This window comes from Pseudopipra pipra, chromosome 4 (assembly GCF_036250125.1).
Source record: "Pseudopipra pipra isolate bDixPip1 chromosome 4, bDixPip1.hap1, whole genome shotgun sequence".
In the NCBI taxonomy this organism is placed as follows: domain Eukaryota; kingdom Metazoa; phylum Chordata; class Aves; order Passeriformes; family Pipridae; genus Pseudopipra; species Pseudopipra pipra.
In genome coordinates this window covers 19,472,232-19,499,150 of record NC_087552.1, presented here as the reverse complement: position 1 = coordinate 19,499,150, position 26,919 = coordinate 19,472,232, and the positions used below count along the sequence as shown (strand labels likewise).

The 26,919-nt window shown below is 41.3% G+C and overlaps 1 protein-coding gene across 26 annotated transcripts in view; it reads right to left on the bottom strand.

Moving 5' to 3' along the window:
- ADGRL3 (adhesion G protein-coupled receptor L3) overlaps nucleotides 1–26,919 on the bottom strand; it is a 511,112-nt gene that overhangs the window by 76,343 nt on the left and 407,850 nt on the right. For 23 of the 26 annotated variants that reach the window (XM_064651850.1, XM_064651848.1, XM_064651849.1 and 20 more), the window contains 6 exons: nucleotides 20,675–20,860; nucleotides 17,383–17,421; nucleotides 4,562–4,745; nucleotides 3,626–3,748; nucleotides 1,225–1,433; nucleotides 372–548 (listed from right to left, as the gene is read on the bottom strand). In XM_064651850.1, coding sequence (XP_064507920.1) covers nucleotides 372–548; nucleotides 1,225–1,433; nucleotides 3,626–3,748; nucleotides 4,562–4,745; nucleotides 17,383–17,421; nucleotides 20,675–20,860 — 918 coding nt within the window. The remainder of the gene's footprint in view (nucleotides 1–371; nucleotides 549–1,224; nucleotides 1,434–3,625; nucleotides 3,749–4,561; nucleotides 4,746–17,382; nucleotides 17,422–20,674; nucleotides 20,861–26,919) is intronic. The other 3 variants (XM_064651840.1, XM_064651847.1, XM_064651835.1) reach the window with 2 other exon arrangements.

The window sequence follows — 26,919 nt, the reverse complement described above, 5'->3', positions numbered from 1 at the left end:
CCCACGAGGCAGACTGCAGCCAGGGTGCTCAGTACACCTACACTGAGAAACCCACGAGCAAGAACCCAGCCAGGAGATGTTCTGCACCAGTTACCAAATGATATGGCAACAGCAAGCCTGCTCACTCATTATCCTCAGTTCAGAACTGCCCAAGCTAGGAGCTTAAGACAGGATTTGCATTGGTGTGACTATCTCCTGTTTCATCATGCAGCAGAAGGAAGATTTACACCAGATGGTTTCTACTTTTAGAGTTCCTGTCACACAGCAACTTCTCTGCTCAGCTCCATTTGCAGTAGGAAAACTGTATTACACATTGACCACTTCTCCTGCCCACCCAGTGCACTGGCAGCCTGTGAATGTGCAATGCCTACCTTAACTTCCACATGTGCCATCAGGACTGCAAAGTTGGTTAGGTGATTGCAGGAGCATGTGGTGTGTGTCTTGTTAGTTGTCAGGAGGCGACAGCCCTGGGTGGACCAGTACCCTGTCATTGTACGTTTTGTATAGCTCCAGAACGAACAATTCGGGTTGAAATTTTCTTCTGACTGCTGCAGGGAAGAAATTAATAAATGTAATAAAAATGATAGGCTCTCAGAGATTTCTAAATGCACTACTGAGGTACTTCGTAACTCTCACACTCTAATTTTAGATAAATAATCAGCAGTGGTTTATACGTCACATATTACTTGCCAATACTAGAGAAAGTTAGATTGTTGCTGCTCTCTTTCCTAATGCAAACTTAGTTCTTTGTTCTTGATTAATTTCAGGCATTGACTAAATCCAGCTCTTCCAAACCAGACTGCTTCATTTGCATTGCAGAGGAGAGAAATTAATTGCTTTAAGCAATCAACTTTTGCAATGACTGTGCTTGGCTAACAGGAGGACTAGCTGTCCTCTTTCACTGTAATTCCACCTTCCTATAACATCCCCTGCCACCATGATAAAATAATATTATGGTCTATTCTAATATATTGGTAGTTTTTAATTACAGAATGACGCATGTCAGCAACTGAGCAATGGGCATCAGCTCAAAGGAGGCATTTTCTTTACTTCTATTAATGCAATGTAAAAGAGACCACCTCCATAAATAACACAAAGTGCAAAGGAACAAAAGTATAATTCAAAATCTAATCAAGCACTGCTGGGGGCCTCACAGCAGCCAATTTTTCCATCACTTTATTTCAGAAACTGAAAAAAAGAGAAGTGCTTTTCGAACTCACACACCTTGATGTGCTTGACAGTAAACACCACAGGATCAGCCAGGTAAACCTTATTGCTGAACTCTTTGTTTATTGCTGCAGTGATGACAGGGGAGTTGACAATGACGGAGTGATTAGTCGACATTGCTTCTGTTCCCAACTTCATGCTGGCATTCTCCGTGGAGAGATAGGTGCCCAGGTTGTTGTACAGTACAAAAGCCACCCTGATTTCACCTAGAAGAGTAGTAAGAGGTTAGATATCCAAATCAACTCACTGAGGTGATGTTTTTCTAGATGACAAATCTCTTCTCTGAACGAATTTCAAAACTTCTCTGAGAAAATGTGAAAAGACCAAGATGTGGCTTATGAAAACCCACCTCCTGCCAATCCCAGTGATCACCAAGAGGTGCAACAAGCATTCCACGGATAAGAAAGGCAGACCTCCTTCTTCCAAAACAAACTTTTGTAAGCAAACAAATCAGCGGAAGACAGACAGAGAAGGTGGGCTTATTTTTGACACCAGTAGGTGTAACTGGCTCCAGGAAAAAGGAGGCCAGGTGGTCAGTTTCTCACCTAACATCACTTTATTCTTCAGGCTATGCTTGGGAAACATGTTTCGTGCTGGCCTGTCACACAGATGCAGTATAAAAGTATAATTTAGTCTGTTAATAAATTAAGACTTTTTCAGAAAAGTGTGGGGACAAATCTGAGAGAAGAAATCAAAACCTTTCCAACACAGTTCCAATCTCACATGATAGATAAAATAAAAATCAAGAAATTTCATTTAAAAATATATTTATTTTCCTAATTTGCCAATCAGATAACCAGAAAAACACCCTTAGGAAGCCTGCAGAAAACCTGGGCTACCAGCCAACTGTTTTTAACTGAAACCATCCAGTTTGCCTTCTGTTTTGCACATTATTTCACAGGCTATAAATAAGAATGGAATGTGATTTGTTTGCCTCTATTTGTATTAGTTGTAGAGAGAGGTATGTTTTTGATTCTATAGGAATCACCACAGCTTCTAAGGAAGGTGAAGCACTGATGACTCCAAAGGTCCCTCCCAACCTAAATCCTTCTATTATAATTTATTTCTAGCTCTTTGGTTACCTCCAGGCATGTGCCAAGCTGGTGCAAATTGATGGGGTTCTTCTGATTTGATCAGAACTCCAGTGATACTATGCTTAGAAACACAGACTTCCCCTTCACTTTCTCTTTCCCTGCAGAGTTTCTCTTTCCCTACAGATCTCCAAAGCTTGATAGCAGAGTGAAACTCCTGTCCTGATGGAGTTTCGCTACACATCTTGAGTTTAGACTGTCTCTAAAAGAAATACTTCTCTGCAAATCCTATATCCAAAGGTGCCAAATGCCATCAAGGGAGCCAATGGCAAAACTTTATTTCTGAACCACCAGACCAAACTTTACTTTCAATAGTTGCCTGAAATTTTTGGAAGTTTTAACACATCAGGTCTGGTTGTAATACTGCCCTATCACTCCACTTTCTTTATTCTTTGCTCAGAGAAGGGCAAGGCACTGGAACAGGTTCCCCAGAGAAGTTGTGGATGTCCCATCCATGGAAGTGTTCAAGACCAGGTTGGCCGGGGCTTTGAGTAACCTGATCTAGTGAGCAGCATCTCTGGCCATGGCAGAGGGGTTGGAACTAGGTGATCTTAAAAGTCCATTCCAACCCAAGCAGTGATCGAAGCCTGTACTAGATTGTGGTCCCCTGCACATAGATTAAATTTTAAAGGAACTCAGAAATAGGAGCATATTAGGCAAATCAGTAGAAGCTTATGAGTTTGAAGTTGATCTGCAGTGGGGCTGTAGAGATCAGCAAAGGTGTCTGCTCAAACTCCTGATCTGAAAATAAACGGTTTGGCAGGATGAAGACCACTCACGTATAACATCATCTCTACTTTATGCTGTATCAGGACGTTCATAACATACAGAAAGAAAGGCACTAAAGATTTAGACTCATAACAGTTAATCAACTTTTTCTGCCACGTCGGCTCATTATTAATATTTGCTACTATTGTTTCTTCCCTCTACTTTTTCAGATAGTGCCCTGCTGTGAAGTAGTTTACGCAAACAAGCCACTTATCCCATCTGAAGCCTCCTCCTGCAGACAACAGCAGTTAAAAGCACTTTTCTGGACTCAGCGCTGTGCCCCAGCAGCCACATAATTTAAAGATCTGATGCATTTTTACCATCACAGAATACTTTTGAAGGCTGTGAATCACTTAGCAATATAATGCATTCCCAGTCAGCTAAATGAGCTTGCAGTCAAGGGCATGAGCAACCGACGCTATCATTAATTTAAATATTAACAGAGAGATTAATACTATACTTGCAATGGTTAAACACAAAAGAGTGCCTAAGGCATGACTGACTCATAAGGCTGGCGTGGCCTGAGGTGCTAGACCTACCATTTCGACCATTTTGCTTCAAGGTATTTGCGGACAGCTGAATGGCGCTCCCGTGGCCCATGTTCTGGGGAAACTTCAGATCTTCCAGATTCCCATCTGTGCTTAGTCTCGCAACTTCCAGCTCTGTTTGCAAGAGAGACCGACACTAAGAAAAATCTATACTGAAATAATCTTCAACACGGTATTTCAAAGCTATGAAATGGTGTTCCAGACCATCTGAGAGCAGAGGAATCAACTTACAATGCTTCATGCTAGAATGTGTTTGGGCTCCTATTTCTTTTTAAACCTTTGCCCTGAAGAAGTTTTACATTTAATTAAAAAAAAAAAAGGCAAATAAATTCTACTCTCTGTGGAAGACAAAAGACAACCAGTTCTTGTAAACAAGAGCCTCAGGATATTAAGGACAATGGTTAAAATGAAAATCTGAAAATACTAGTTCTTTGCCACTGGCAATTGCTACTTTGTGTAAATGTTATCAATGCTCAGGATCTGTATTCATAGAAATAGAAAGAAGAGTTGTTCTCATTTTACATATGCACAGTGGGAGTGCTGGTGCTTTCCATCATGCTTGTTTTTTAATTAAAATCAACAATCAGCTGAATAAAGACACAAATTTGTATGAAATGAAACACAATTGCATTACGATGAACAATCTCCCTGTGAAGCAATGCTCTCGTTGCTCTAGCACAGATTATACCCTCAAAGCCAAGAGTAATAAAGGCAGGTCAGGTGCTCATTTTCCATGGGATTTCAAGGGTAGAGAGCTGCCTTATTCCTTTAGGCTCTTTCAGAAAGACTTTGAAGTCCCACAGAAAGGGACAAGACATAGCTAACAAACTGCGCTCCAATTAATCTAGGGGCCGGGGCCAAAGCCAGGTTTCACAGCCTTTACTCTTCCGCTTGCTGCTCTTGATATTTATGGGATCTGTCTCTTACGGATGTTGTCAGTGTTCTCCCGGACGATGTCTGTCTTCAGCAGGTTATCAGCCAGCACAAAGGCACTGTCCTCCACGGTGTCGAGCAACTTGGTGGCTGCGCGCTGCTGTTCACTTGCATTCAGGTCCCTCCACGCATTCAGAGCCTGTGGCTGCAGGAGGTTGTTCACCGTCTCCACCATGGCCTGCAGGGGAGAGGAATGGAGTGAGAAAAGGCTCTAGCAAACCTAAAGCACCATTGAGACTTCTGACATATGCTCAGTCCCATCCTCCACACACATCAATTTATAGGGTGATGACAGCATCTCCTTTCCCCCACCCACTGGGGCAGCCTGCAGTGGAGCTTGGCAACATTTATCCCATCAGATGGGACAGTGAGGAAATACTGACTTTATTCTAAATGCACGCTGGAATAGTGCTTTTCTGCTTCTGTAATCAGCAGCTCTGGGCTTAGAAAAAGAAGGAATTAGGGTGGGGCAGGAGGGGCAGGAGAAAGATGAGGATTAAGGAAACAAGCAGGAAAAGAGATTTCAAAACTCATTGTGAAGCAGGTTACTGTTACCTGCAGCACCAGAATTCAAGAGTAGGTCTGGGGCACTCAAGGAAGGTATTTAGTATCTGCACAGGCTACACTCCTTAAAATGTTTCCCACCACGTAACCTCTGGCAGGCAATCATGAAGACACAGAGATAGTTTAGTTATGCCACTTCATCCAGAGAAGCAGCAGGTGCCCACAGAGATTTAGATAAGACGCTACATTTCAAATCACTCAATTCAGAAGGGAGTCAGCCCTGGGTAAGAGCTTCAGTCCCTCCTACAGTGCACCTTCTGCCCCAGGGCTGCCACACACAAAGAGTTCTCCCATAGATAACTTCCCACAGGTTAATCTGGATGCACACCCAGGATCACATGAAACAGTACTGGCCTCATAACTGCAAAATTACAGCAGTAGAGCCTACCCAACCTGAAGGTTTTTCTCAACCTAAAACCCCCGCTTCGTTACTAACCAGAGCTGACTCAACCACTTTCCATCTAACATTTTTTAATGAGACCAGCTGTACCAGTTGGTAGAACTGACTGTGCAGAGGAAAAGGAAAAAAAAGTTACTTTGATCATGCTTTCTTCAGCTGGTTAGTGTCTACCCACCAGGCAGGCCTGCCCCACAAAGAAACAGCTCCACTGCCAGCTAATGCTGACTGTAGAAATCAGCCTTCCTTCTGAGAGGAAGCTGCTGTTCTTTTTCTGTATTCTGAACATGTAGGCATCAAACCTACACCTCTGTTCTGCAAGCCAATGACAGTCCCATGGGATTTCAACATTTTGCAAGCCTAAAGTGTACCCTAGGGGCTCACTTTCATGGAAATACTTCGGTATTTACTCCTGATACTGTTTCTAAACCCACCAGTGAAAAGAAGTTACAGCATAGCACATTATCCAGCAGAGCCCTCAGAAGGAGTGTTATAACAGCAACATGTGGCACGGAGAACGCGTAGCATCCTGACTCAGCCACCAGGCATAGTCAGATAAAAACGAGCAATGGGAGAATACGATCACATCAAACTAGAATTTGATTTTATTGCTACATCCACATGACCTTAAAATAACGTTTCAATTGCAGCAAGGTTCAAGGAGAAGCAGAGACAGCTAGAACTGCCACTGCTGGTGCTTGAGTTTGGAAGGTTTCTCATGCCATCACGTTTCCTACTGGGAAATTGCACCATACTGTGCTCCTCTGACAGCACAAAGCTCCTACTCACCAAGCTACATTTATTTATTCATGATCAACTAACTCATTTGTTCTTACGCCAAACCTCTCCTGCACCTTACACAGATATTTCCTTCCCTTGGCATCTACTGCCCTTGTCCCTTGATTAATAGATAACGTTTTTCCTGAGCCTCAAAGACTGGTTTCCCAAAATATGTAGTAACCCATGCTTCAACCACTGAAATGGCTGAAAACCTTGTCTTCTAGTGCTACTGCTGTCAAGTCTTTACAATCCAGGACTGGAATCCCTTATTCCTTTGTTCTTAAGTGGACTTTAATAATCATAAATCAATTTTTTAAACTGCTTATTAAACTGATTTTCCTAAATACTCTAAAAATCATCTTAACACATTTACTGTGTATACACAATAAGTTGGTTGACATTAATAGCCAAGAAGAAATAGTAAAAATCCATAGCATTTAAGTGTGGGTTTTTTCAGTGTTTTAAAATCTGGAAGCCTGACCTCTGCAGCTCTTAAGAAAGTTCTATAGTATACTTTGGTAGCTTATCTTGTCACAGGCAAAAAGAAGGTAGCATTCTTTTCCAGTGACCAAAAAGCTTGGCTATTTTGTGATGCAGGTTCTATACAATATGGTATTTTTGTTTAAGACCTTTTATGTATGGAAAGCAGAAAATGAGGGATTTTCTCCCCTTTCAATGTTATCACAGACTGCAATTTGCCTTACTTCAATGTAGCTTGGCTACTAAAGGTGTCTTTAATCTCTGCTAAAACGACATCCCAGATACTTTTATCAATATCTGAAGAGAGGAAAGAGTCTTTGCAGCAGATCCAGCTCTTGGCTCTGGACGGAAAGGTAATGCCTATTCATCAAAACATGAAACAGATGCTGAAATATTTGTGTTACAGTGAAACATCTGCTACAAAGATTTTTTATCAGAAAAAATTATTCTAACCAATGCATTTTTTATTTTGTTTTAAATGTGTATGCATGTGTGCATGCAAAGTTTGAGAGAGAACGCCCATTAAGCCTAATGTGCCACTTCCTGCACAATGTGCACTTCCCACCCAATGGATCCATCCTCTTGGGCTAACCTGAGACCAGCCACTTCACATCACTTTGGGTCTGGGACCTAACACAAAAGCTCCAGAAAGATGTCTAAGGACTTTGGATTAGGACCTTAGCATGTATCTGAGCAAAGCTGGTAGACTGTCTTTGTTGGCATTACACCCGAGATTAATTTAGTCCTGAGCTTTTCCCAGAGGGTCACTCCCGTCACCTGTCTCAGTGCATTAATCAAGTGTTCCCCACATTATATTTCTGAGTGCAGCACTTCATTATGGCCGAGTGCTGCGAACTGAAGCCAAGGAGATGAGGTGCTAATGAAATGTTTGCATTCTGGACAGGAGCTGAGGTAGGTGTTTAAATGAAACAAAACAGCTGTTAAAGCAACAGTGTCTTGTGAGACAGAGACGCCAAAGGCGAAAAGTTGGGCAGGGGAGTGGGAACTGTGGGAAGGCAGGCACGCATGAAAAGGATAAGCCTGTGTCTCTAAGCTGAACCCTCGTTGTTTAGGTGGGTTTGGCACCTGGTCCAACGACTTTGTGGACTGATGAAGCTCCAACATAAAAGAAAAAGCTGTACAAAACTCACAGGACTGCCTCTCGGTGACCAGCTGTAGGAGAGTTACCCTGACAAAGGACCTTTAAAATGCAGAAGGCATGAGATAAGTGTGCTTAGGAGCTGATGGCTTGATAGGTTTGGAGATTCTATCGCCTGAGATCCCTGGTGATTCTGATAAAGGTGGGGACTTCCAGAGGAAGATAGGAAAGTTCTGACCTAGTTTCACTCCACCTTATTTCAAGTATTCAACATCCAGCCAAGAAGAGAGCCCAGATACTCTAGTTTCTCCCCTCACTGAAAGCAGAAGAAACTAGGGCAACTATTACCTTCATTTTGGTGCCCAAAGTCACATGAGATTATACCTATCTATGAAGAACCCAATATCTATTAAAAGATGCTGCATGACTGCTTCACTGAAGACCCTCTCCTTGCTTCCCAAGCTACATTTCCTCTGCTGTGGCTTTCTTCTCTCACCCTGCCTGATCATTCTTCCAAATGCAGCTCAACTGTGAGCCTCATGCAAAATAAAAATGTGGGGCTTGGAGACCAAACATACCTCAACATCATGCACAGCATGGCAACAAACCAATGCTGTGGTTGCTTGGGCTTAACGAATAGGCAACACAAGCACACACCTGCCCCAGGAGAAAGACACAAGTAACTCAAACGACATGAAGAGAAAGCTATCACAAGGCATAACTTGCTTGTTTGTAGCCTAAGATCAAATGAGGGAAGAAAGGCATGTCAGAAAGGAGCCAAGAACAAAGCATCCATATTTCTATCCTGAGATACATGGGTGTAGCTGCATTCGGTGTGTGATGTCAGGGTATCTACACATGCAAAGCCAAACCCTCTAATTACAAGCCTCTAAAGAGCAACCATCCTGGGTGGGTCAGAGAATATGAGACACAGTGGACCTTTCATGTCTCCAGTAGTGACTACAATTGGACATAGACAGAATAACAAGAACCTGCCAAGCACAGAAGACAAATCCCATGATGGTGATCCCTGTCATTATGTGGTTATATAGCACCACAGATTGTATGTTCAATGCAAATAAATGTTAATAAATTGCAGAGGGAGATTATTTTCCCAAATAAGGGCATATGCTCACAGTTTCTTGATTCTGTCCTGAGGTTACAAAACGGAAACAAAATGTAAACCTTCCTTCTCAGACACTTACAAATTGGTATTAAAAGATGTATTGTAAAATGGCAACTAATTAGGAGCCTTACAGTAATTATACATTACTAAAAGGCCAATTGTACATACCCCATTCATTTCCTTTATGACAGCTGCTTCATTTTGTAAAACTAAATTTTGCTTGTTCATTTATTTTTCCCTTCTCCCACCCCAGAAATGCCTGGTGAGACTGTCTGGCTATGTGGCACACTGTTTAAACCTAGGAGGTGACTATATATCCAGTGATACCACATCCATTAATTTCTCTCTCACTGTACCAACGTCCAAGACACTTCTCTTTAACAAAAGCAGATTCTGCAATGTAAAAAATTGGGAGACAACACTGAAAATCACTAGGAGATTTTAGATGTACTAAGCTCATTGTCAAATTTGGGACCAGACTGCATTGTGGTATGGTGCTTAAGCAAGCAACTCTAACCTTAGAAAACCAGCAGCTCTCCTAGAGTTAGGACCTCTTTAAATGTTTATTGTTCATTTTGGCCTCTTGCTGAGCAGCTGATAGAAGAACAAAAACCTCAACAGACTTACAAACGGAGAAAATACTGCTTCATGGCAAGTAAATACCAGCAGATCCTACAGCGGATACAGGTTGAATCCTTCTGCAGAGTAATTTTCAAATATGCAGTTTGTCCTTCCTTACAAAGGAGCACCTCCTTAAAAGGAGACTGAATACACCATACATGTCATTTTTCATGGAACCTACATCAAGGTCTTACCTCCTGCAGCAGGTTTGGGAGAATGAGGACAGTGGCACAAGGCATTAAAGCACTACTTTTGTAATGATATCTCTAATTAAAATATCTGCATTTTATAACTGTTAAAGCCCTACCTCATACTGCTAACACTTCCTTGATCTCACAGGAATATCTCATGCAGTGCACTTTCAAAAATTAGGATAGAAGGAGCTACAGCTTTGCATAGGTAGACTAAAATCACAGCTAGCGCATGAAGCGAGCAGTGCTTGTACAGCTACACCCCGTACCAAAGGTGTTTGTCAACACTGTCTCATCAGAAATGGTTTGCTCACCCTTTCTGAGAACAGAAATGCTCAGGTTGTAGAATGCAATCACACAGGCACAGCCTCAGGCTGTGTTTATGGTCTGAGCTTCTGGTCATGCCTGAGGTCTCCCCATACTGCTCCTAAACAAGTGCATCATTGCCTTTATTTAAAGAATGCAAAACCACTACTAGCCCACTTTCTAATAGCTTGAGGTTTTATGGTAAATCAGCAGAGAAAAAAACCCCACAGAACTCCTTCACGTCCACAGTGCACAGTGCAAGTGAAAAACCTGTCAGAGAGTAGATGCACTGAAATGTTGATATGGTACAATGATCACAATGTTATGCTCTTTTTTTCCCTTTTTCCTACTGGAAAGCAGTGGTACTTTAAAAAAAGCTTATCTGCCTCCTTGCTCAAGAATAGGGTGGTCTTTCTCTGTATTCATATTAAATGCCCAGTGCTAAAACAAACCCTTTCCTTAAGCTATCAATATTTGCAAGCCTCCAAACTAATTGAGTTAAAGGCGCAATCAATGCCATTGACGGCAAGTTCTGCTGGCAAGTTCTGCTGGAAGTTGTTCAATTCTTGCCTCTGGCCAGAAAAAGTACCAGTACAGGAGAAATTCCCATTAACTCTGAATATACATGGTCTAGTCAGAATGGGCCCTTTGGAGGAGAGGGCCAGCACGAAAGTATGGATCTGAGCAGGCAAGAGGTCACTTTTGGCAAGGTTATTGCATTGGAAGGGATCAGCTCAGGAAATTACATGTCTTATTAGACTGGCAAATGAACAGCACCCCAACCCCACTACACAGGGGTCATCAATCAAAGGGAAACAGTCATCTACTGTCTTGGACTTCAGGACAAAAAGAGATGCACATATCACTTCAGCTTCCTAAGCCAGGAAAATGTCATTTTGGCTAAAGGATGGCATTAAATCCTACTTCCTGGCTCAGAAATGCCTTCAAATCTGTCTGCTAAGGCTCTTCACTCTTCTAAGTTTTTTTGCCTTGTCATTTATTCTTTTAATTCAAAATCAAAATTTTTCACTGGCCAAAGCACCAGTAAGCACACTGGAGATATTTTCTTACAGGGAAGCCCAGCCACCTTATTTTTTAAAAAACAATAAGGTCATCACAAAATGGTTATAGTATTCAGCGAAATGAGCAAACTCATATTTAAACTGAAACTAGCTGAAAGACGGTGAGTGTTTAAAATAAACAAATAATTCAAATATCTACTGTTAATCTCCACTTTTGCCTTCAAAAATAAGCCAGAAGCACTGGCCACATCTAGTGGAATCAGATCACCAGAGCGATGATTGGGAACTGATGGTATCAGTTTTGGTAAACTGAGACAAAACCTACTCCTCATGGCAAAGGCAAGAGGACTTCACATGACCTTTCAGAGGAATTTCTAAAACTGCTCCACAGATTGAGAGCACAGGTTCTCAAGAAAGGTAGTGCAACCTTCTCTCTTCAATGATACAGCAAATGTTTATGCTGTGGTTACAGGAACTGTATGGACTCAGAAATGGCCTGAATTTTACCAGTGCTGAGAACTCACTGTAGTGAGAAGAAAGGCACTGACCTTTATTAAAATTAGGCCATCTACAAAATGCTTAACTATGAAAATAATGGTCTTTCACTAGGCATCCAAGGTTTCCAATCTTGGCCCTGAACTACCAATAATCTCCTAATGGGAACACACAAGAAGAATAGGAGATCTGAGAAACAGAACAAGGTTACAAATTACAGGTTATGGTTTTGCTTTACTTAATATATGAGGAAGAATACTTTAAGGCATCTGTAGAACTGAAATAAAAGGAATTGATTGGGAAGAAGGAAATAACATACGATCTATTTCACCTAACGAGATCTTCCCCACAGAATGAACTGAGAACTGCATTTATGAATCATCTGTATTTGCTGCCCTACTGTTTGGGATTTGAAACTATACAAGCAATGGCTAGAGAAATTACACCAGGGAAGTGAACAAAGCTGTAGCAAGAGAGGGAAATGGGCCACAAACAAGAAATGCCTCTTTGACAGAATATCCATAGCCTTCAAGGAAACTCCTAGGGAGTCTGTGAGACTTATCCTTTCCTACAACAGTTGAAATCAAAGGGATATCTCCCACTGAACCCTATGACAATTTAAACTGAGACTTTTTACCAGTGCCACCAGATACCAGGAGTGACTCAGCCTAAAGCAGAGAGTAAGCACAAAGCAACAAAGAAAACACTAGATTTTTTTTTCCTCAGTTTTTCTACACTGCATGAGTAACCATAGGTATAGGTCAGTTGGTAGGTGGAGGACCATGGGGTCACCTTCCTTTTTAACATTTATGCGAAGAATTTTGGAGTCTGGTGACAAACCCAAGGCTGCTGCTTTGATCCTCCGCTCCCCTAACAATGGGCTCACCACAGCAGAAACACGCAGGGCAAGGATTTCTAGTTTCACTCTTGCTGACACAAATCAAGTGCAGGTTTCTCAAGCTGTGAAGTATATTAAGTTCAGAGAGTTTTAACAAAGGACTACCAAACCGCAGAACCACGCTGCGAGTCACACTTCTTTCAGATGTTCTTTTAATTATATTAAATGAAAGTTTTAGGCACTTTGATGCTGATGGGCAAACATCTCGATCTCTTGAAAAAGCTGCTGAAAGTACTCCCTGTAGCTATAGTTAATATACAACATTGTATGCACACTGCTGGCCAATTTATTCCAGCCACTTTAACAATGATACCTCGCCTGACAGGCTGTGCAGAATAGCATCAAGAGTCAAGCAATGCACAAATCATTAGAGGGCTCTGAAAGTTGTTTGACATACACTGCAGAGCTCTTTGTCATACAGCCAATTAAGTGACCAAACAAGGAACTTGAAAACGTTCATTAATTTGCCCCTTTTTATATAAATGGAGGTTAGAGTCTTTCTTATCACAGGCACAACAAAAACACAGGCAAAACGAGCATAATTCAATTTGTGCTCCCTCTCAGAGCTGCAAGTTTCTTTCGTTTAGTCTTCATGGAAGTTGGGACCAGTCATGCAAGCAAGAGAGAAGTGGGACAAACAGAATTAATCCACTTTAAATAGTACTGGCTAAGTCCCAGATGCACCTTTTATCTGCTGAGAACTACTGGGTTAGCAAAAAAAAAAAAAAAAAAAAAAGGTCTCTTCTACTCAGCTCTAAACTTAATGTCTTCAATCCTCTGAGGAAAGCCTTTCATTTTTTGCTTAGTACAGCAATTTAAACAGCCCATGCTTCAAGCGTGAAGCGTTCAGAAAACTTCCAGGAGAACCACAAGGACAACTCCGACTGCAACCACCCGCCACTGTCTGATACCTGGAGCCTGCCAGCACGTCAGCACCAGCTTCATGACTGGCTCTAACGACACAAGCACTCAGAGGCTCTTGTGATTGTCACGGAGCAGGTGGCACCTCCATAATCTTTGCCATTTGCTATACAGACCAGCGCAGCATTACCAACAGGGGTGGCTGATTTACAGAACAACTCAGGATGGCAGGAACCAGAGCAGCAAACATCTTTAGACAAGGAAAATGCTGCCTCCTTTCACCCCTTTCACAAAGTTGCCACTCACATTGTTGTATTCACCAGCTTCCAGCTTTGAAAGCACTGAGACTGACTTTGTAAAATAAAATTTAAAAAAAAATAACTAAAAGAACGGGAACCCTGTGAAGTTTTAGTCTTCCAAGACCCTCATCCCAAATGCAGCATGCAGTTTCACATGGGAAGAGGCCACTGGCTGACATCACAGGAAAAATCATTGGCCTCATGATGCCCCAGAGCTGCAGCCCACAAATCCAAGTGAAGCAAGGAGATGAGCTCAGATTTTGCAATCAGATGAAGTTATGATAAAAAGACTTCTAGCACAGGTGTAGTACGAGTCTTCATTAAAGCTTGTGTTTCCAGATACTAAATATTACCGCAAAATTCTCCAATTTTTCCCCCATATTTAAGTTTTCTGTGTTAATATGGCCTCACTTATGACATTATGTGAGCACTCAGCCCTACTTTTTTCCTTCGCTACCCCACCTCCACTCCTAGAGGCCAGGAGAATTGCACCCATGGCATTTTAAGTAGGGGAGCTGAGAAACAGTGAGCACATGACACTTGCTGAGGGACATGGAAGAAATCTGTGACACAAAACCCAGTTTCACAACCTCCAAAATACAAAAATTTCTGTTTTATACAACCCTAGTGCTTCAGTTAAAAGAGAAACACCTTGGGAAAATGAACAAATATAAATTCTAAAAAATACAAAAATTCATACCAGCTTACATCACACACCAGTCACCAAACTAAGCTATGATAATCAAATGCATCACCCATTGTGACTCATCCTCCCATGGGATGACTTTTCCATCCCTTTCCCAAAATAGAGCGCAAGAACAGTGCACTGCAGAAAGGTGGGCATGAGAGATGTAGATCTCTGCTCTCCAAAAAACCACACTCTTAGCAAATGGAGCACCTTTTCGAGGCCACTCTGCCATCTTGGTCAGCTCAGCCTAAGCTGACTATTAATTAGTATCATAAATTAAAGCCCATGTGGCTTTAAGATTGAGAACTCTTCCAGCAATTGCCCGGTCATTATATTATTATGTCTTTATCATGTACCCTCTCAGGTTGGTTCTTGTTGGATTTTTGAGACAAAAAAAGATCATTTACTGCACTTGAAACTAAAGAAGCAGCATTTTTAACCTCCAGTAAACAAAATCTCTGAGCTTTTAAATCAACCAATACTGTGAAACTGAACAAATTAAATCAATATTTGTTATAAATATAAAAGTACCCAAAGAGATGAGATGACCATCTGATAATGTATTCCCAGTCTCATATTTGAATAAGTCACAAAATTTCTCAATCTGTTTGGCATATTTATTTATAGTCATTTATTTTGGCCTTAAGAGGACTTCACAACCCAATTGCTTCAGGGGCTCTGTCATGGCTACCTAAATTTTCAGCCAAAGAAAACAGTAAGACTGATTTTAGCAATTATTATCTTCTCAAGTCACCCTCGCCCTCCCAAAAATCCACTTTTTTGATATTTGTAATTTCTGGACATCTCTCACATAAACTTCGTACTGCACTTTGCTTTGTCTAGGGAACACAGAACAGAAGGTACACTTCCAGCCCTGTAAACCTAATTCAGCCATGAAGGCTTTTTAAAATAATGGGATTAGCATAAGAAGATCATGTTAGCAAAGTTGAACACTATTTCTCTGCCCTCAGAGAATGGCGTGATTTCCCATCTCCCATTGACTTTACAAAGTCCATGGTTTCACCATTTAAGATTTGTTGAAAAATCTCTGCTAAATTTCCTTAGTCAGCTCAGACATTTCACCACCTGGTAAAGGATAAGTAACAGGAGTATCTGCAGTCACATTTAATTGCTATTACAGATAACCTCGCCTTCACAAGATTTTTTGATGATTTTAGATACACAATTTTCCAAATGGAAAACTGTATGAAAATATGTCCAGATACATTATTTTACCTCCATATAGTACAAAGCAGAGTTGGAAAGGTTCAATTAGGTCATCTAATTCATTCTTCAAGCCCTCTGTTACAGGACTGTCCTCTTCAATATATGTACCACATTTGTCCATATTTATACTAAACGGTTTAAGCAATGAGCTTTCATCAGTTTTTGTCTACTAAAAAAGTAGGTGCATGATTAATGTTTAAACACGCAATCTGCCTTTCCAAGTGAAAGGGAAGGAGTCCTTGAAATTAAGGGTAAACTGGAGTTTGTGTAGAATATTCAGGCTTTATTCTATGAAGGCCAAGCTTTCTGCAGAGTATATTAAACTCACCAATCCCTGTTGTTTGAAAAATGACAAAAAGACCAGGCATATGCATCAACTCTGTATGCCCGTGCAGCTAGAGGAAAGGACAACTACGGATCAGGTAGCACCAAGGCCCCCAACAAGATCGTGTAGCCCACAGTCAAATCAGCCTCACCACATTTCCAGTGGTAACAGTAGACAAGACAGCTAGCTTGGGAGTGAGCATTGCACTGCAAACTTCCCTAAACTCCTTCAAACTAGAAAACTAGCTGCTTTCTCTGGAATACCAGACAAGGGATGTGTAACTCCATAACTCATCTTTATCCCTTAATGTATATGGAAGGGAAAAGGTGACTCTCTCATGACATTTTCCAAAAGGGAAGACAAACAGCTTACCAGCTCAGAGAGGTGTTATTTTATTTCTAATGTTCTAGAAATCAAGACCATCTAATCCCACATGCTAAATAAAATAGGCACTCACAAAATAAAGTCAGTACTGATTGTAGGAAGTTGAATTTTGTAGGAAAGTTCAGTTATAAACAGTCCCCTCTAGAAACATAGGGTTCATTTTTACATCTCTGTGTGTTACACATACACATATAAATAATACTCAACCACCCATAAATACAACATCAATGTTCACAAGCACAAGACAGAAATTAGAAGGTAAAACATTCACATTTCTTAAAGCAGCATTAACTCACCCACAGTATACAAACAGGTTTATATAAAAGTCACTGGAGCAATGTTATAAGGCAAGGTGACAGGATTAAAAAAATAACCCAAGGTCCCACCTTGAAAAGCCTACAAGAAGGTCTTTCCAGAATGTTGGGTCTTCACTTTGTTCATATAAAATATGAGGTAAGCCTATGAAAGTTGGGCCAGAGCTGGATGAATTTCATGGGATGTTATGTTCCTAACTCTATACTTAATTTGCAGCACTCTCCTCCTTCCTACATCCCTCTGTGAGACTCTGCATTTCATTATGATCCTACCTCCTCCCTCATGCCAAGTGTTGCCATTTTGAATTGTTTCTAAATTTGAAAGGGTAAGGGAGGAAGAAAGAAAACTAAGGAAATGCAGGTGGCAGTTATGTGAGTGACATGCTGTAAGCAAAATCCAGCTGGTCTGGAGACACCTCCGTGAGCAGCAACTTTGCATTCTTTACTTGCATACATCTATACTGTCCTGCTTATTCAGATGGCCAGATAAGCCTTGTCAGATTCCTTCTGTGTTTTTTTCCATTTTCTGATTCAGAGATTTTGCCTGAATTTTCGTCAAGTCTGAGAGCAATGGGGCAGGTGGGGTGATGTGAAAAATGACATTATTATCCTGTAACCTTAACCTTAGAACTTGCTGCCACAAAGGTGGTAGTAATCAGATTATTCACAGAGACAAGACTCACTTCACAGTCATTCAGTCAAACAACTGGACACGTGTATTAAAAATACAAGAAATACCTGGACATAGGCCCTGCAAGAGCGCTCCCTTTTCTGAAGCTGAGTCCATAAAGAGAGCAGATTAAAGACGGAATAGAAAAAACAAGTTAGTGACAGAACAAGGGAAAAAAATTGAAGAAAATGCCTATGAAAAAAACCACCTTATTTCTCTCTTAAACAAGTTCTGAAAAGCAACCAAACCAAAGGAGTGATTGTGTGTTAAGCAGCAGTGGAAGACTGGAAGGACTTGCTCCAGAAATATGGGTTAGTCCTTTTTCGGTGAAGTAAAGCACAGACTGGCAACTTTGCAAGAGCAGCTGTTAGATGGTGGGAGATACTGAAGTCTAGTAGAGATACTCAAGAGATGATGTTTTCCTTGCAGTTTGGAGATCACACATGACATTTCCACGTCAAACAAGGCTGAAAAGGATGAGGCTGAGTGGTTATTTACATAAGAGGAGCGTGGGCTCTACAGTCAGACAGTGCTGATGGCACAGTGAAAGCTTCAGAAGATTCCAGGGAGCAAGATGTGTGCAGGACTGCATTCTGATACAGAATGGACCTGTATGGACCCATCCTGACAGACCTGCTCAGGTCTCTGTCAAGACAAAACCTGTAATGTTTAGGCTTCACTGCTGTGGGCTTGTGTAAAGCCAGCTCAGGCACGTCTAGTGTGATAACACATTGTATTGAAGGAGAGAGCGTTGCACAGGGGTCCTGATAGTGCAAGGGCCACTGAAGAAGATATATCAATGAAATGGGAATTCAATTTAGTATTTCCAATTAAGGCCATTCTCTCCCTTTTGTATTAAACCAATTCTCCAGGGATACACTATCCATTCCTTTCACGTCAAGTTGTGCTTTCCTTTGTAATTCCTAGGCCTAAATGCTTTATATGCTGAATAGCTTTTCCACAAAGAATCCCACCTTTTCCACAGGAGCCACATTTAGGACTGTACTTTGATATTCATTCCTCATGCCTGATAACTGCACTTTTGTGCAGCAGTGCACAAGAATTGGTGAGCTCTACATCACTGCAATGAAACCTCGCAAAATCAGGCTGCTCAGAGCCACTGGCCTGACCGGGTTTGCTTTTGCTGATGTCCCTGGTTGGAAACTGTACATCAATACAGATTCAGGACAACTTGTACTCTCAACACACAGCAGTGCAATCCCATTAGTACAGCTGAGAGCCAAATTTGTCCCCAAGAGTTTTGAGGCTCTGAAATAAACAAAATACACCCAGGTATCATGCAATGCCTAATTTCAATCGCTAATTCATCAATTTGTAACAGCAGAAAACTTCCTCTAGGTAAATTTGGCCAGTATGAAGACTTCACAGAAACAAATGGAGATCAAAGAAAGCCTTGCTGAAAATTACAGAGCTATCCACTCAGGGGTCTGCCCAGTCTGCAATGGAGCAATTATTACCTTAATTAAGCCTGATCCAGTGGAAAGCATAAAGCTTTTAGTGACAGGAAAGTGACTCCTGAAAGATGATGGCTTTTAAAAACTCTGATTATGACAGTTAATTTCAATTCATTGTACACCAGCTTGTTAAAAAAAAAAAACACCAGTAAAAAGCAGCACAGGTGATTACTTTTGGATCCTCAGCACATTTCCTGTAATGATTAAAAGAATATTTAATGGCTGGTGCTTACTTTATTTCTTCTTTCTGACTAAGCAGCACTAAACAAAACTCTTTGCAAATGACTTTTTTTCCTTTTTTTTTTTTTTAAAATACTCTTGATCACCGAAGAGGAAAATGGAGCAGTAACTCTGCTGCCTTTTGTTTGCCCAATACTACTTCCAAGTTGAATTCATGCATTCTTAAATGAACACAAGCAGTTGCTCTTCTAAAGAATTAAGTGGGGAATGAGAGCAAGTAAATTACTGAGCCTGTCATTTGGATCACTGACTCGCATCGCTGTTTTGCAGGACTCCACGTGGTGTGGAATTTTAATGTGGAGCGCAATTGATTTGTATGAGTTGCTTGTGCAAAGCTGATGGCAAGGGGAAGAAACCTGCAATGGGGACCCCAGGAATGACAGCTGAGCCAAGAAGCTCTGCCTTGTCCAGTCTTCCCCTCCCCTCAGTAACTCACACCTGCCCCAAGGATACGACCCCATTTCATGTAATTGAAACAAATACTGTGAAGTGACATATAAAAAGATGAAAAATATGTGCTTGCAAAGCCGAAGTGACAAAATGTTGGGTGTGGCTGGGAAACATCCAGAAGAGCAAGTAGACTACAACCATGAAACCTGTTAGTAGGTGACATTAATTGCTAGTTTTACCTGATGTTGTCAGACATCACCATCATTTAAACAAAGACCCATGGTATGATTATAACAAATAACGTTATGCTGATATAACAGTTAATAAAATTATTACCCACATTGTTAAAAATAGCTGGAAGCAGCACTAATTAAAAGCATTGGGATAACCCAATTCACAGCACATGCAAAGCACATGAGATGCAGGACTTCAGTTCCCATGTGACTGAAATGTTAAACAATCCCGAAGCCCTTTGCATTTAAAATAGCATCAGTCTATGATAATACCTTACAAGAAAAAAGACTATGTTACTTCTCTGAAAAGCATTTATCTTCATAAGACACCGAATAAATTTCAGGTTTAGCTAGGATCATTTATTCCCTCTATAATCTTGGGACTAAGTTCTGTTCATGCTTACATGAATGTCAGAACTGTCAGAGCCTGACAGGCAGCTGAGAACAAAATTCTGTGTCTTATTTTAACTGGGTGGCCAATATAACCACATATGCTCATAGTCACAGGGTTCAGCTGCTCTTTGTTCTAAGAACCAGGCCTGCACAGTTCCCTGTCAGAATCCTCGGTAAGTCCACATGTTTACATGAGACTCAGTGATAAAGAGGGCCTTTGACTAAGGAAACCCTCAGCTTTAAATGTATTCTTACATACTCCACAGCTCATATTTCCTGCCACAACTGGCAACTCCTAGCACCTTTACTGCTATGTAGCAATTCCACTTACTTCTGGAAATGACAAAAGGACTAATAATTCTTCTTAAACTGGGGCACAGAAACCACACTGTTGTCACACAGTAAGGTGCTTCTGGGTTCAGTCATGGGTTATCACTAAAAAGGCCCTCTAATACTAAAGCACCCTGAAACCCTATGTATAAATATGATGATGTCTTATGTCCCTTTTGTAAATGTATCTCCAGTGTAAATGAATGTTTCTCTCTGCCTCTGTTTATATTCGTGCATAGAAGTGTTCATTTAACCTTCACATCAGCCTCCTGTCCCCTCCTGAGCCCCTTTGTTTTTACCTTATTTAAGCTGCGTGCAGCACTGTCCTTCCCGCCTGGAGTCAGGTTCCGGAGCTGCACGTCGAGCAAGTTCACCAGCTGGACCATGGCGGACACGGAGTACGCGATGTCACCGGCGTACAGGTGGTTTTTGGTGTGCTCCGCCAGCTCCCGGGCAATGTTGGCAGCCATCTCCCCCGACTTCATCTGCAATCGAGAAAACAGAGGAAAAGGTTGTACCCAGCTGCTAATGTGATGCTACTCCAGTCCCTTCCAATCCCACAGTTTTAAGCAAGTTAACTCCTCTCAAGAAGAAGAAAAAGAAAAGAAATGAAGAAGAGGAGAAGAAAAGGAGAATAGAAGAATTTCCCAAGAAGTAAACCACATCAAGGGTCTTCATCTTTTTACCATGAACAGTGTTTTGAGTATGGTTATAAATGTGTTTTTTCCAGCTATAGTCACCCATGTTGGCTTCAACAATTTCTTCTCATGGGGCACTGTTTTCCATGGGATGCCCATGCTAATGAAGACTTTAATTAGCTTGTTCCACTGCCTTACCTATGCCACTTGAAAAAAACCAAACCATATAAACAGTCTCTCCTGTCAAGGAAGAGCAGTTTCTGATTCCAGAAGCTTACCTGATGATAAGTGATGATTTTTGTTACAACTCCTGGACAAAAATGTTCAATGCAAAAGGAACAAAAATAGGTGACATAACCCAGATCAACCAGAGAATAAAGTTCACAGTTCCCATCTTACGGATTTAATAATCAGGTGCTAATTTATCACTCAGCATTTGCACGCAGGCTCCTTATCACACAGGCCACATTATCTATAATGGGGCTAGTGACTCTCAGCATGTATAAAAGCATACTAACTCAGGACCAAAAGGCTTAAGGTTTCAAGCAGAGGCCCACTGGAAGGGAAAACCCAGCAGACTGTTCGGTTGAATCTTCTATTGAAAGACTTTTATCATGTAGTTGAATCACAAAACTCACAAATCACCTGCAGTGAAATTCACTGTGTAATTATTTGCAAAACTCTAACTTTGTCCCCCGTGGCTTTTTCCTCTTTCTTGCTGTGTTTTGCTCTCCCTATCTGGTACCCCTTTTCTATGCCATGGGGATTTGGGACAGGGCAGTTGGTCCCATCTCCTTTTTACGAGAAGCCCACTACAAAAACACTATTACAAGTAGCATATATATGCCAGGGATAAGGAGAAATTACACAGGATGACACTTTAACGAATCTCCCACTTCTCTGTCAGGCGCAGTGATCAACTCTGCTGGGCTCTTCATATGAATTTCCAATTGTTTTATCTTCCAAGAGCTAAAAATCAGATATTTCTCTTGTTCACTCAATTTCTGGTGCTTATTATAAAAGCAAGATTCTAGGGAAAGATTATAGGCTGAGCTTCTACCTCTCTGTAAATCAATTAGCTGAGTTATAAATGAATAACTTACTTTTATCAATTTGACAGCAACAGCCCATCTGATTTAATGAAATCTAACTGAATATGTTCATATGCTCGTCCTCAGAGAATTAAAGCATATGATGATATAGAGAAGATAAATAAAGGAGATAATATGTTGTTCTTCCCATTAGAGCAGTGATAACATATATTCAAAAACTAAATTATTTCTTTGTCGTTGCACAGAAGGCTAATGCCATAGAAACCAGATCCTATTCTTACAGCTGCCTGCTCTCCTAAGCAGCTGAAGAAAGCCGCACATCAGCACAGAGGCTGAATTTTGACCTCTTCTGTTGGCTCTCAGAACTTTAAAGAATGACTGCATCAAATCCCTTTACATAAAGAAATCAATTTCAACATTTTCCTGCAGTTCATCGCTGGAGCTTAGCATGTATCATGACACATTGTGTTTCTGTAAGCTTTGCAGAAAACTGCAGGAATTCAACTTTTTTTTAGATATATTAGAAAAGAAAATCCCTGCTACCCAATATGTGATGCTCACATTTTCACTTGGACCACAAACCTATGCAAACTGGCACGCTCAGAGAAAACTGCTCAGGTGCCACAAAGACAAACACAAGAGTTTTGTTTCCCTGCAGGTTGCTGTTGTTCCTATCTGTCTGCTAAAGTAGTGTGGGCTGGTCACTAATAAACCCTTTCCCTCTTCTCTTGTACTGACCCTAAAAACTGCAAAGCTGAGGAATTCTAGTGTGGCCAAATAAACAACACAAAAAATAGGTAACAATTGAAGAAATGCCCCAGAAAAAGGCAGACTGAAGCTCAAAATCTGTGAACTCCTGGGACACAGAAGTATTTACCCAAACTTTTTCACATGCCCAGGTGTCCTGAAAACACAGAGATGTGCCATTCCCTTGGGACAACGTTTTTGGTTGACAGGTAATGAAGCTACTTCTTAGCACTGACAATTCCAAACCTATGCACTGTCATACAGAAAATGCAGGTACAAGTCACTACAGCAGTGCTGAGACACTCGTCCATTCTGGCTGCGCGCATGAGGGGGCGTCCAAAATGATGGCTGTGTGACATACTAATGCTAATGTCTCCAATTCTTTTAGAGCATTTTCCACTGAAACTGAAGTGCAATCCTGTCAGACCCAACTTCTACTATCAGTCCCAAATGTTGTCTGAATATTCCAGGGCTAAGATATATATCTGGTCCCTTATAACAGGATTGAGACCCTTTTTTTGGTTAATTCTACATAATGCTCAGCAAAGCTTACTGCTGCCCAAGAGGATGCATTGCTAACTTACTTCCCTTCTATAAAGCACTTCTCCACATCTTCCTCTTCATTATTGCTGCATGGAAAACAAGCTCTTCACAACTTACTTCTTCCAAAACATGTAACACTCTTTAACCCAAACTAACATAGTTATATAGGAACACGGGAACAACCCTTAAGAGGTTCTTCAGTGGTCAGGCTGTAACTGAGAGGTAAGCAAGAAGTAGGGAAAAAAATGTGCAAGTAACTGACCTTTTTACTGGGAGGCTCAAGAAAAAAAAAAGGGAATTAAAAATAATGTATCTTTTTATGATTTGAGACAACTTTTTAAAACTTTCTATCTTGATTATGAAAAAAAAACAAACTTAAAAACCAAAAAGGATTCTGGGATAAAAGAAAACATTCTGTTCAAAACAAACTGGGTTTCTGGGTTTTTTTGGCTGATATTTTTCCTTTTATAAACTGATTAAATCTAGTCTTAGAGTGCTAATTTGAAGGTGAGAAAAAATGTTTCTCAATAATGAATAATATTTAATGAAGAATAATAATGTTTCTCAATAATGTCAACACACAAAACATAGTTTTATAGCTTTGCCAAAAAAATTGTTCCCCTATTCTATTTGGACATAATGGCAGGATTCAGGTTAGATTTACAAATGATCATTGGCACACCTGAAATCCCTCTGTGCAACACTATGCTAATATTTCCAAATTTGTATCATTATCTTGCACCTTCTTATGATTGAAAAGACTGTGAAATAATAGTTGTCAGAGAGGACATACATTCCTGCCTGTTTCATATATGTCAATGAACAGAAGCAGGGAGTTTTGCCTGGAAAGACCAACAAAGACCCTCATGCAGCAGTGCTCACCATTTCAGCCCCACCTTTCTCAGAGGGAACTGACTGCAGAAGAGGACAGTAGAAAGAAAATGAGAGAAATTGCAAAAAAATACCTATTTAGGGAAGAAAACTTGGAAGAAATAAGAAAGATACTGAGAACGGAGTGAATGTGTTAAAGCACCAGTAGTCATAAAAGCAAAATATTTTCCTGCAGCCCGAGGCTGACTGATATCAAAAAAGAAAAAGACGATAAGAAAGACTGAACTAGGATTTTTAAGAACAGTGACATAGAGATGGACTGGTCAGCTGGAAAGACCATGAAGCTGATGCTGTTTTCTGGAGGGACAAACAGCTGACAGGTTTCATCAGGCAACATTAGTCAGATAGCAAGGCTATAACATGGCCTGTGAGCTAACTTTTGACACTGTGAAGACTTCATGGCCTTTTTCTTTCCCTAGCAGAAATTTCAACATACACGTGTGCATTCATAGAAGAGAGTCAGAGCATATATGTCATCCTTTTCTTTTTTTTTTTGAATCACAGAATTGATTAGGTTGAAAAATACCTCTGAGATTATCAAGTCCCACCTATGAGCAAACACCACCATGTCGACTAGACCATAGCACCAAGTGCCACACCCAGTCTCTTCATAAACACCTCCAGGGATGGCCCTGGACCGTCCTCCTGGGCAGTCCATTCCAATGTCTAATCTCCCTTTCCGTGAAGAACTTTCTCCTAATGTCCAATGTAAACCTCCCCTGGCACAGCCTGAGACTCTGTCCTCTTGTCTATCCTGTTGATGGTTGCCTGGGAGAAGAGGCTGACCCCCACCTGGCTACAATCTCCTTTCAGGTAGTTGTAGAGAGTTGTAGAGAGGGATAAGTCTCTCTTCAAGCCTCCTTTTCTCCAGGCTAAACTCCAGCTCCCTCAGCTGCTCCTCATAAGACTTGTGCTCCAGATCCTTCACCAGCTTCATTGCTGTTCTCTGGACTTGCTCCAGCACCTCAATGTCTTTCTTTCTGAGTACAGAGGGACAATCACTGCTCTGGTCCTGCAGGCCAGGATGCCATTGGCCTTCTTAGCCACCTGGACACGCTGCTGGCTCATGTTCAGCTGCTGTCAACGAGCACCTCCAGGTCCTTTTCCACTGAGCTGCCTTCCAACCACTCTGCCCCCAGCCTGTAGCACTGCATAGAGTTATTGTAGCTAAAGTGCAGGACCTGGCACTTGGTCTTGTTGAACCTCATACCACTGGTCCCAGCCCATCCATCTAGCCTGTCTACACCCTCTGCAGAGCCTTCCTATTCTCCAGCAGAGAATTGGCACTCCCACCACATGAACAACCCATTCCATTCAACTTTCCTTTTTTCTTTTATTGGATGATACCCAAGGATATAACTAACTAATTAAACACAGGTTATCCAACAGAGAGTTGGATCACTGCTCTCTATATAATACAGCAGAGCTAGAGAACACTGAAAAAGTGGTTTTGAAATTACAGTATTCAAACAACTTAAACTGCATTTTATGACCCTTTAACAATACATCAGCCGTGGCATCTGGTCCATCCTGTCCATGACAGCACTCTGAAAACGGACTGTCAAAAGCAACTTGGACGAAGGATTTCATCATGGTGTCATCAGGACTGCAACTTCACCCTCAGGCCTGGACACTACGACGTGGTGATGTCCTACACAAAACCTCACTTCTTCTGCAATGCATGCCCAAGCAGATCTACAATACCTGAGGAAGGTACTGTGAACCCTAAGGTTCATCTGCTCTTTGTGAGGACATGATCTAGGCCGCTCAGGAGGACATGTAAATCTAAAGCATGTGCTTTAGATTTACAGATTGTATCTTTGTGTGCATTCCTGAAGGACACAAAAGCTTTCTGTTCTGCTACAAAAGAGGCCTCCTCCCTTTCAGTGGCTTGAAGCTGAGCATAGTGGTGCCTGTCCTCCCAGGCAGTACCCAAAACTGAAAGCAAGGAAGCGATATTTTCAGGCAAGTCACACACTGTGCTAAGGATGGTGCTGATGAAAACAAGAGGTAAAACAAACAGGCTGAGACTGAATGTATGACCCCATGATCAGGACGATGCAATGTATCCAAAGCTGACCTTTTTGCTTCCTGTTACTGTATGACTCCAGAAATAACCGAGGTAGCAGTGCATAATTCAATTGCACTGGCAAGTTTATTCTCCTGCTATGTTACGAGGGCACGGTAGGCACCAACAATAAAGTTAAAGTAAATGTCAGGAGGCCAATGAATTGCTGAAGCGAACATTTGTTCTGATCTTCCATCAAGCACAATAACTCTAATGGAAGCTAAGAAATGGCTGTAAAACCTAATACCGTGATGCAAGCAGGCAAACACCAGTCTGAGTACAGCAGGAGAAAGAAAGAAGTAAATAATAATCCTTCCTTCACTACAGAGATATGAAAGCAAACACAGCATTTCCCTACCATCTTTTCTGGCTGAAATCCCTCCAGGGGACCCATCACCCTTCTTCCTGAGCAGGGTGGAAGCTTGGACCCAGCAGGTGACAGAAGCAGAGATTATTGGGAGACAAAGCAGATTAGGAATGAAGACACTGAGCAGGTATGAACCCTGGTTGCCAAAAAAGTATTTCTACCCATTTTGTCAGCTGTGCTGCAGCTGCAGACACTGTGGGATGGGTGGCCCAGTGAGGACCCAGGAGAGCTAGGGACG